This window comes from Megascapheus bottae, chromosome 20 (genome assembly GCF_031878675.1).
Source record: "Megascapheus bottae isolate mThoBot1 chromosome 20, mThoBot2.hap1, whole genome shotgun sequence".
In the NCBI taxonomy this organism is placed as follows: domain Eukaryota; kingdom Metazoa; phylum Chordata; class Mammalia; order Rodentia; family Geomyidae; genus Megascapheus; species Megascapheus bottae.
Genome location: NC_143528.1, coordinates 25,265,727 through 25,277,706, shown reverse-complemented (window position 1 = coordinate 25,277,706; position 11,980 = coordinate 25,265,727). Strand labels below are relative to the sequence as shown.

General features: G+C 38.1%; 1 protein-coding gene across 1 annotated transcript in view; it reads left to right on the top strand.

Moving 5' to 3' along the window:
- Window positions 1-991: 991 nt before the first annotated feature.
- Neil3 (nei like DNA glycosylase 3) overlaps window positions 992-11,980 on the top strand; it is a 33,149-nt gene continuing 22,160 nt past the window's right edge. The window contains exons 1-2 of the mRNA XM_090353776.1: window positions 992-1,201; window positions 11,787-11,911. Of these exons, the coding sequence (XP_090209902.1) occupies window positions 1,046-1,201; window positions 11,787-11,911 (281 nt within the window). The 5' untranslated portion in view covers window positions 992-1,045. The remainder of the gene's footprint in view (window positions 1,202-11,786; window positions 11,912-11,980) is intronic.

Here is an 11,980-nt window from a genome sequence, read left to right as displayed (position 1 = left end):
CACATCCAGTGGAGATTCCAGGTTCACTTAGGAAAATCAGTTCTCTATCAACTGCTACATCATGAGAAGAGAGACACAGTTCTTATGAAGACGCGTTTTACAGGAGAACTGAGGCCTCAAGCTGTTTTTTATGCAAAGGAACAGCTCAGAAGCGGTTCTTGTAACCACAGTCAATTGTTTAGATCACAGATTCTACCCACACATCTACACTGTAGCCTTTTGAGAAACTACACACTTACACCATTGCCGAGTCCTGACTGACAGACTAGGAAAGGGTTTATAACAAATGTAATTTGATAAACAACAATAAAATAACGCAAACATAATTACAAAAAAGCTATGGAGAGCTTTCTTCTTTCACGGGGCAGTGATTATAACTGAATTTGAGTTAGAAGGATGATTCTACATTGAACAAGGGGGCGAAGTACAAATGCTTCTGAACTTGATCATACTAACTGGGGCCACTACTCATTCCCCACCAACATTTAAGTAACTCATTATTAAATCTTTAGTGTGCATACTCCCACACACTTCTGATTTACACACACACATACTCATATTCTGGCTGAACTGCAGACATCAGTTACCAATTCACGTTGCCTTAATGTGCCATTTTTTCCAAATCAAACTGTATGGAGTCACTATCATCATATATTTATATGTATTTGTGTCATTTGTTAGGATTACAAGTAAATTTGAAAAACTATGTACTGTACTGTCCCTCTTAGCTGACTACTCATGCAGCGCGGGCTTCACCCCAAAGATCTTATAGGCACATTGGCATAGTAGCTGCTGCGCATGCGCTGTTAGGGACTCCAAGGCCTCCTCAGAGAGGGCAGACAGCCAGATCTGGGCGGGGGCTGTGGGCGGGACCATGGGCGATTGGGCAGGGCCCGGGCGGGGGTAGGCGGGGCCGGAGCGGGTTGGGCGGGGCCTTGGGGCGCGGTAGATTTCAACTTCCTCTCCTTGGGGAAGGGAAAGTTAAGTTACACAAGTTCTCTTCTGCGGACTGCATCTAGTAGGCCCCAGGGCGGCCTTCAGAGAGATGGTGGAAGGGCCGGGCTGTACCGTGAATGGAGAGAAAATTCGGGGGCGAGTTGTCCCGGGCCAGGCGGTGACTGGTGTGCGAGGAAGTGCTCTGCAGAGCCTGCTGGGGCCTGGTTTGCCCCCGGCCGACTCGGTGGCCCAGGCCTCCTTCCAGGTGAGTGGCTCCTGAAACAGGCCTGGGAGTCTGCCGGGTGGAAACGGTGCCAATCCTCAGCATAGCAGCCCAGGACCGGTCCTGCCACACCGCTGCTGTGGTTACAGGCTTCCCAGGGCTTTCCTTATGCTGCACTGTATCTTTAAGGGAGAGAGGGGGTGGGTCCTAGTTAGAAGATGGACTTCAAGTCTGGGCATGTTTTTATCACCAGTCACCTCGCTTAACGTCTTAATTAGACAGCAGAAGATGTTTTCCTTATGTATTTTTCTCGGCTGTTACTACGAGCAGATGTCTGCAACCTCTGACTTCTTTCTTCACAACTTTAAGAGGATAAGCTTTTAACAGAAAATTCTAGCTTCTTGCTTGCCTACAGTTCTGCAGTTGATAAGTATGTGACAAGTAATATGTAGTTCTAAAATTGCACATGGAAAATTTAGCACTAACTTCCCTCTGAACTTAATATTGCCATCTAATGAAGGGCCAGTGAAACTCAGTTCTAGTTCCCTTAAGTGCATTTATTTCTTTTTAGAGTAAATGGTAGCACAGCTTCTTGCCACTCAGGCATTCCCTGCAGGGGGTGTGGTATTCATTTGGTGAGAACTTAGAACTTGTTCTAAAAATATTCCGATTAAGCCATCATGCTTTTAAAGGCCTTTCGATGGGCAGATGATTGTAGTTCAGGGATACATTCAATATTGTGCTATACTTCAATTTCTCCTGCAAAACTAATCATGGCTTTTGGTCCTAGAAAGCAAAAGCATCATACAGTTAGTACCTGCTTTCAACTTGAAACAAATGAGCTTTGACTCTGAGAAAAGAATTAACTTTTGCATTTCTTCCAAAAGTTTTTTTTTTGGTGACATATTCATATATGCATTTTGTTGTTCCAGGGTAGTTTTGAGATATACTCAAATGGTTTCTTAAGAACTTTAGTGCTTGTGAAAATCACTCAACAAAGCACTGAATACTCTCAAGGTACCTGGGTAATGAAAACATCTATTTCCCCTTCTGGAGTTTAGTACTTCAAGAATATGAAATACTGAAAGAAAACAGTGGGGAAAGGAAAGAAAAGGAAAATGAGATAAGGAAAGGTGATTGGATAGAGGATAGGAATGTAAAGAGCAGGCTACAGAGAATTCCTGAGATCAGATTGGGGACTTTGTATTTATCTGACCAACCTGAGAGTCCATGAAGTGTGATAAGATTCATTCACACTTTGCAAAAGATCCCTTTACCTTGAAAAGACTGGAGGTAAGCCTGAGGTAGGTACTGCTCTCTCCGGAGGCTGTGATTGAGGCGAGGAGCAGGGACTCAGGTGCAGGTAGTGAAGGTGAAGACAGGGCTGAGAATCCTATTTCAGTAGTGAACTTTATAGAGCGTAAGGGTGGTTTTGTTAGGAGTATCCCTCATAGATCGCATAATTTGTATCCTTCAACAATAATATTAAATGCTAGTTTTCGTGTGTTTGGGTGATTGGAAGACTAGTAAGATACAGTGTCCCTGCTCTAAGATTCCAGGCTAATGTATTTAGATAAACATAGTATGAACATTTCCCTTGTGTGAGTATGTGAGTGTTAGTACTGGGGCTTGAACTCAGTCCTGAAGGCTTGGGTTTTTCTGCTTATGGCTGGCCTCTTCCTCCTGAATCATGCTTGTTTTGGTTTCTAGCTTTTGGCTGATTGAGAATTAGAGTCTCTGACATTTGTCATCCTTGGCCAGTTTCCCACCTCTCTCCTCAGTTCTAGCCGTGGTTATGGAAGATTATAGGTATGAGTTGTTGACACTTGGTTTGAGCAATTTTTCAATTTGTGATGAGTATCTCTGGTGGTAGAATATGAAGTACTTTCATATCTCATTTAGTCATGAGAAAGAGTAGTTATATAGAATGTAGATCAACTTAGGAATGTGCAGTTCAGACAGATTTTAAACTCATAGCTGAAGATCACATGAGTAATAAAGGGTTAGGTTTGGATTTGATTTTCTGTCACACTCCAAAGCCTATGCTCCAAGCTACATGCCAGTAAGCCATGGCTTATGCTATGCTCTTTTTCGTAATATAGGAGAGTTGCTAGGATATTATATAGGAATACCGTATTGCTCTACATATGCTCTATATGTGATCATTAACTAGAGAAATATAACATTGGACTTGGCTATGTCTGCCATCATTTTTCAGTTTTGTTTAGTGTAGTCAGTTCTTTACTGTGATCATTATGGTCTCTTTCCTTGTTCATAGCTAGAAAGCAGCAGATCCCCATTACCTAATATAAATACCTTGGTGAAGATACTCAATGAACTATATTCTACCAATAAATAGCTCTATTTTTCAAATAATTATGTTTGACACCTTAGTAGACTGATTAATTAGAAACTGGAATGTTTTTATTATTAGGGTGATGAGTGTGGTTCTGTGGGCACTGTGTCTTTTTTCTGGCTTGTTGGTAACCAAATATTTTGTAATGGCCTCATATTCTGGGGTCTTTAAACTAATAATGATTATAACCCTTATAAACATTAAGGGTCGTTTACATTTGAGAGAGATGTTGGATCCAAGGTAAATCCCCTTAACACATAGTAGGTTTCACCAACTTCTAAAATCATTATTGTAATATATGATCCTATATCCCAGAATTGTAGCTACTTAAATGTTTCTATCACTGGATTAAAATCATTTGTTTTTGTCAAGGTAGCATTTTAAAATAACATTGTAACAGAATAGTGTGTTCTTTGTAGTGTAGTAAACATGGAAAAAAAATCTAAAGGTGATTGAAAAATATTAATTGGGCACTAAAAAAAAAGGATTTAATGCTCAAATAGTCACTGTTCCCAACACCAAACAAAGTACCCTTACCTTAGTAGCAACTGCAGTAATGAACCAGCTACTATTTTGTCAAGTAGAATTCCTTTGTGTCCCAGTTAGTTTCAAGTTTATAGGAAACACACCTTAATGCATCCCTCCTTGTGTCAATAGAACCTCATTTTGAAGAAGAGAGCTTAGCCACTGAAGATTCTAGCATCTGTCAGTCATGTAGGCAGCATATTATTTCTCTGAGTTTTGATCTACTGTCTTGTCAGCATAAAATTATACAATTGTGTAAGCTCATTGCATAAAATTCTGCTGGAGCTTTTGGAACCTTATGGTAAGAAACAATATCAGAATGTAAATGAACATGTCTGGCTAATGAGCTTTGAAGAGTCAGTCCTCCGATTTTAATTGTTGGGTGGATACAATATTTTAGTGAAATCAGTGTGTAATCTGCATATATTTTCAATCTCTTTTCATAAACAGGATATGAAACAGTTTATTTATAAGCATTCATTTCATTTTGAACATGATCTCCTGGTTATTCCTGTGATTCCTTAAGATTTGATGCATGTATTTGATAGGATAGCTACTTTCATTCTGTTTATATATGTTAGTGTCATGAGCCTACATACCATGCTCATGTAGTAAAAGTACATTGGAAGGAATAAAGCAAAATTTAGAGTAGACATTATGATTAAGGATTTAAAAGTAAATTTCATTTGGAATCCTCCATTGAGAATGTGTGTATATCTTGTTGGGCCTGTCATTTAGAAATGCCTACTGCATAGAAATAATGAAACCTCATGCTATGAGTTTTCCTTTTATCCTCCTCTTGCCCAAATTTAAAAAAAAAAAACAAAACTTTTTATTGCTATTATTGACAGAAAGTGCTAATCTACAAAGATTTCATTTGCCATCTAAATGAAACTAAAGAAGTTTTCTAAATATTATGTAGAACATGCATAATGTACTTCTTCTGAGGATATCGATAGTAATTTATTTTTAGTGATTCACAGTCATCATGTTACCAGCATCCAGTACTATATGGAATCAAGAGACAAAAAGATACCACAAACTATTGCATTATTGGTTCATATGAAGGAAGTAAGCGAAGTGATTTTTCATTTATTGATGCTGTATTCATTCAAGCTGTAAAGAACAGAGTCGTCTTGATTTAGAATTTTCCTTTATATACTCACATCTTAGTTTATTTGATCAAGTTAGAGGACATATAAAATCCTTAGCTTTGTGTGTAGTAGAATAAACATCCCTGTGATTGCTGCTTTCTAGAATAGAGCTTTTTCACCAGACCTATTTATCTCAGGAGTATTTGATTCCCTTATTAAGGGTGTGTAATGATTTTATTCCCTGGAGTAAAGCACAAAATAATCTCTGGATAAGCATTCAGAGTTTCTGCTCTTACAGCTCTGTTGCACATATTTTCACATATAGATCTACAGACCTTTATTATAGATCTTAGAGACCATTTTAAAGTGAAGTTATTGTGTAGTTTTGATTGGTAGACTTCTAGTTTGAAAGTTTCACATGATTGGTGATTTCTAATTTAAAAGTTTCCACTCTCTCCATGACTGGGGGGAAAGAACAAGGAAAGAAAGAAGAGAAGAGAATATGAAAGTAAATATGGTATTTTCCTGCCTCTGCAGCAAAAACTATGTAACTGCACTAGAGTCAAAACATTTATCTAAGGAAAAAGTCTTATTCTGCTTTGAAAAGTTCATCTTCCCAGTTCACCCGTGGATAGGCAGGATAAATGATAATAAGCACGATAAATCATGTGCTGTCTCTGAAAATATATGTTGTTTTGAAGATTTCATATTATTAACCCACTTGAAAGTGGAAGGTGAACCCTACTCAATCATACTTAAAATTGTGGTGAAGATTTTCATCTCTATTTCAGAGGAAGGAAAAAGGTTGAAACGCTCAAATGATACAGTAGCAGAATTATTAGGGTCAACAGGAGATAGTCAAGTACACATTGGGCAACTGTGTGTAGTTAGAGCAAAGGTAATAGGCTTGTGGAAATTAGTATTTGAATTTGTCAGAGCAATAGAAGCTTATGGGAAAAGATGTAACCATAGATTCTGCAGCAGGATGAGTGAATATCTTAGGTTTATTCCAAAAGCCTTGCCCAATAGCTCAGAAAATAAAGGGGACAAACCATCACTGGCATACCAGAATTACTTTTAAAAAGGGATTTTTTTAGAAAACTGAAAAATAGATGCAGGCACTCTTGGTGGTCATCAGTTGAAATTTTCATTTTCTTCAAAGTGTTTGTGAGGAGCTAATTATTTTAGAAAAGATAATACTGGGGCCGGGAGTTTGGCCTAGTGGTTAAAGTGCTTGCCTAGCATGCATGAAGACCCGGGTTCGATTCCTCGGTACCCCACATACGTAGAAAAAAGCCAGAAGTGGTGCTGAGGCTCAAGTGGTACAGCTCTAGCCTTGAGAAAGTCCAAGGACAGTGCTCAGGCCCTGAGCTCAAGCCCAGGACTGGCAAAAAAAAAAAAAAAAAGATAATACCCTAAGAAGCAGATGACTTGAATTAATTCCCTACAGTATGAAGAAGTAAATGTTCTGTATGTATTATTGCCGTCTAAATAAAAATGGAGTACTAAGATAAATGTTTTTAAGGCAAGTATTTAAATGGTAAACAAACGTGTCAAAAATAACAACAATAGCTAGTCTCTGACACTGGAATAGACTCAAATTTTTTAAACCTTCCCACATATGGCTTTTGATAGACATGGGAATTTTGTCTACTTCTGTCTAAATGTACACTATTACAGATAATTAGAAAATAAGACACGGATGTTAGAGGCAAGATGGCCACAGTATGTGAAAACTGTCTATGCTTTAAAGCCGTCTTTGGTATCAGAAATAAAGTGAAGAGAGATTTGTTGAACCTTACAAATGTTGAACCTTACAAATATTTACTCAACACTTGTGCAAAACCGTGAGGAGTTAGTGCCCTTATGGAACTTAATACAGGTACATAAGAAATAGAAATCATAGACAGATAATTCAGTGTAGTAAGGGTTTAGAAAACACTACACTCAGTGTGAAGAGCAGATAGCTTCAAGGTTGTTTAACACCCCAGAGAGAGTTACAAATTATGTACGTGTACAACAGAATTTATTTACAAGAGGATGTTTTCTTCCTTGTTTGGTTGTAAGTGGCCCACCAACCATAAATGTTTGAAGGACGTTCCTCTGAGATTTTTTTTTAAGTAATTGTCAGATTTTCCATATTTCCTGTTCTTTCTCTGCAATTTCTAAGAGTTGGCAAGTGACTCAAAAGTGTAGTCTTCTCCTCCAGAGTATCTGTACTTTAAAAGATTATTTCTGAAAGTATATTAAAAAAGTAGAAATTTACCTTGCAGTTTTGTCCTTATAGAAGGAATCATATAGAGTTGTACTTCTTTTTTTGTTTGTTTTGGCCAGTCCTGGGCTTGAGCTCATTTCCTGAGCACTGTCCTTGGACTTTCTCAAGGCCAGAGCTCTACCATTTGAGCCACAGCACCACTTCCAGCTTTCTTCTATGTATGTGGTACTGAGGAGTCAAACCTGGGTCTTTGTGCATGCTAGGCAAGCACTCTACCACTAGGCCAAACTCCAGGCCCTAGTTGTATTTTTTTATACATTATGCATGGGATCAAATTCCCTATCATGTGAGTTCATTCTGCATAAACCTAAGCTGATCCTCACAGACCCATTCAGCACATAGTTAAAAATTCCTGGGGGAAATCTAGGATAAAAGCCAGGATAAGCTTGGTTTGGATCTTTTCCTAGTAGATATTATTAGTTGCTTTAGGCTTTTAATACTAAGGCGAACTAAGATTAGGTTTTTATTAAGAAACCATCTTCTCCTGTTTCCTTCAATTGATCACTTCTGAACTGTTCATTTTCTAGTGGTTTAAGATTAAGTGGCATCCATAAAGAAATGCAAATCAAAACAACTCTTAAGATTCTACCTCACTCCAGTTAGAATGGCCAGGATCAAGAAATCTAATAATAACAGATGATGGAGGGGATGTGGCCAGGAGGGATCACTACTACACTGTTGGTGGGAGTGCAAACTCATTCAACCACTATGGAAAGCAGTATGGTAATTCCTCAAAAGAATAAACATAGAGTTCCCCTATGACCCAGCAATACCACTACTTGGCATTTACCCAATTGTCTAGAAATAAGTACATACTAAATCCACTAGCACAAGAATGTTAATTGAAGCACTATTTACCATAGCAAAGATATGGAACCAACCCAGATGCCCTTCAGCTGATGAGTGGATCAACAAGGTGTGGTATTTATACACAATGGAATTCTATGCTGCTGTCAGAAAGAACGACTTTGCCCCATTTGTAAGGAAATGGAGAACGTGTTCTTGAATACAATTATCAAAAACTAAAAATGAAAGAAAGAAAGAAAAGAAATCTATTAGCTCCATATTTTGAAGCTCACTGCAGTATGTATATGATTATATAATATAAAGAGACACTTAGGCACAACACTTTTGTGTTTCTCTCCTAAGTATATCCTCTTTTGATATCACTGTGTGTGAGTAACTAGAATCCTGTATAATTTATTATATCTCAGTGTATGTTAGGTCTAATTTCCCTATATCAGAGAAAACACATGCCATTTGTCTTTCTGTGTTTGGCTTACCTCATGACTTTTTTTTCCTAGTTTCATCCATTTCCCTGAGAATGACATTATTTTATTCTTTCTAATGACTATATAGCATCGTACTGTGTATAGGTACTACAGTTTTGGATCCACTCGTATAGTGTAGCGCATCTGGGCTGTTTGTATATCTTGGCTATTGTGAATAGTGCAGCAATGATCATGGATGTGTAGGTGTCTTTGTCATATCCTGGCTCATGATGTTCTCTGTAGATGTCCAGGAGTGGGATAGATGAGTTGTAGGAAAGGTATGTTTAGTTTTTTTAGGAACCTCCAGATTGATCCAGATTGATTGTACTAGTTTACATTCCCCTCAACAATGCAGTAAGGTTCCTTTCTTTTCCTACATCCCCACCATTTTTGTTGTTCAAATTCACAAATTTTGCCAGTCTCTTATTGGGTGAGATGGAATGCCTGTATGATTTGCATTTCCTTTATGATGAACATTTCCTCCTGTGTTTCTTTGCCATTGTTGCCTCTTCTGAAAAACCTTTGCTTAGCTCCTTCAACCACATAATGGTTGATTTGTGAGGTTTGGGAAGGGTTTCTTGAGCTCCTTGTATATATTGGGTATTAAGCCTTTGTCTGATATATTGCTGGTAAAGATTGTCTCCCATGGAAGTGGTGCTGTAGCTCAAGGGGGTAGGGCGGTGGCCTTGTGCCGAAGAGCTCCCAAGCCCAGAATTCAAGTCCCACAAGTTGACCAAAAAAAAAAAAAAAAAAAGAATTATCTCCCAGTTGGTTGTCGTTTTAGTTTACTGACTATGTCCTTGGCTATGTATAACTTTATTTTGATGTAGTCCCACTCTTCAAGTCTCTCTCCTGTCTGTTGTGTCCCTGATACTCTATTTAAGAAGTTTTTGCCTGTATCCATAAGTTCTAATGTTTTTCCTACTCTCTCTTAGTTTGGGGTATGTTGAAGTCTTTGATCCACTTAGAATTGATATTGGTGCATGGTGGCAGCTATCTACTTTTAGTTTTCTGCCTTCATATGCCCAGTTTTCCCAATATCAATTATTGAAGATGCTCCTTTTTTCCCCTCCCACTGTGTGTTTTTGGTTCCCTCAGACAGATCTTGAGTTTGGGATTTGACTTAAAAAATTAGAGAAGTATGAGAGATTAAATCACAGGGATGTCATTAGTAGCTAATTACTTTCTAATCAGGAAAATTTTGGGGTGTGGGGGGGAGGGGTGTGTTTGTGTGTTTGTGTTTCAAATGGGGTAAAATTTATTCCCCAGCCTCTACATGGTTTAAACCAATTGCTAATATAAAGGAGTGGGTGACTATAAGAGACTGCTGACACTGGACTTGTAGAGGAACAAGCTCTGAGCCATTAAACTTCAAAAGGGAATTAAAGTTCAAAACTATAGTATGTCTGAGAGCCAAAACATTAAACCTTGTCTATATAGAGACAAAGGTTATTCATAATAATCCATATCTGCTCTGTACATATCATCATCTTAAAACTGTCCCAGTTCGTGTATAAGAACTTTTTACATACTAATTGGTTGTTATGGAAACCTACTTTGAAACCTGCTATTGTAATATGTACTTGGCTTGAAATGTGGATAAGTACTTTAAAGTCCCCTGTAAGGCAGCAAATTAGCCATTCTTGTTGCCTAACAGTTTCACTTATAAGAAGGCTGATGTGAATGTGTGTGTGTGTGTGTGTGTGTGTGTGTGTGTGTGTGTGTATATAATATTTTTTTCCACACTGAGTTCTTAAGCCTGCCTTATAGGGAGTTGATAATTATTTGATAGGTCCTTCAGTTTGTCCAAGAGAGAGGATTTAGTGGCAAAAAGATGTAGAGACGAACGTACCTATGAGTCCTAATAGTAGAATCTCTCACAACTTCTTGTGATTTCTGCAGTACTGGAAGGATATTGCTTTTGATTACTCTTTTGTATGTGGTATCCACCATTCTGTTCTGTATGTACTTTGCAAAGGAAGTATGTGAAGTCATTTAAGATTACTTGGATTTTAGGCATTGGTGATAGCCATTACAACCTTGAGTGGTTGCAGTTAATCTGTTCTCAGTTTTCTTAATCATCTTATGCTCTCTCTCTCTCTCTGTCTCTCTCTCTCTCTGTCTCTCTCTCTCTCTGTGTCTCTCTCTCTCCCTCCTTCTCTCCCTCCCTCCCTCCTTCTCTCCCTCTCTCCCTCTCTCTCCCTCTCTTTTCCTCTCTTCCACCTCCTCTTCCCCCTTCTCTTCTCTCCTATCTCCCCCCTCCTCTCCCTCTCCCTTCCTCTCTTTAAACAAAGATAAGTTTAGGAAAGGAAAGATTAGATTGAATATCTCCTTAAACGTTTATAATGCACATGTTTCTGAATCACTGAAATATATCATTGCACTTGAAATTGAGTTTACATCTCCTATATTTTGAACACTGTGGTTGGAGTAGGGTAGGCCTTGAAGCAGATTCCTCTCTTCAGGAAATCCCGAGCTTTCTGTGATATATTTGTTCACAGGACCATGCAGATTGAAGCACTTTTATTCCTTGAGTGCCTGTATGGTAAAAGTTAACTTCAAGTCCCTCCTTGATGCTTCTCAAGGTTTTCACCTTCATTTACTTTCTTTTCAGCCTTTTATTCCTTTCTTGCTTAAAAGTACATCCATACATTTGAATCTCTTACCTCTTATCTACTCACGCTCCCCCCGCCCTATTTCGCCCATCATTTTCTGTGCTTTTTATCTGAATACTTTTCCAAGGAGCTTGACTACACTTCTAAAAACAGAAAGCTCTGTATTCTGATTTTAGTTTTATAGCAGTCACATTATTTTTCTGTGTATTCACAGAACTGTATGGTCCTGGGGGGGGGTAACTCATTGTGATTGCCAATTACTTTTTTTTTCTCGTTGCAATTTTTGCCCATTTTCTTTTTTAAATGACTGCATAGTAATTTGTCAAAATATCTGCAAACAGCTGATTTACATTATTTAACTTGCTGGAGATTATTCTTCTCATTGGAACGCACCTGGACATAAAGTAATATAAATATGTTTAAGAATTAAATTATAATTTTGTTTAGAGTTTGTGTGAATGTGTGTTTATATGTGTTGTATTTTCTCCTAGGCTGCTGGGCTGAATAATAATGATTCCAGCTGGAATTTCTTGAGACTTTTTCATGGATATGTTTACAGTGGTGTGGAAACTTTGGGGAAAGAGCTTTTTATGTACTTTGGCCCAAAAGCTTTGCGGTAAGATAAACCCATGTAATACATCTTATCTCTCCAGGTTTAAAGATGCTTTAAAAGGCTTTTCTTGTA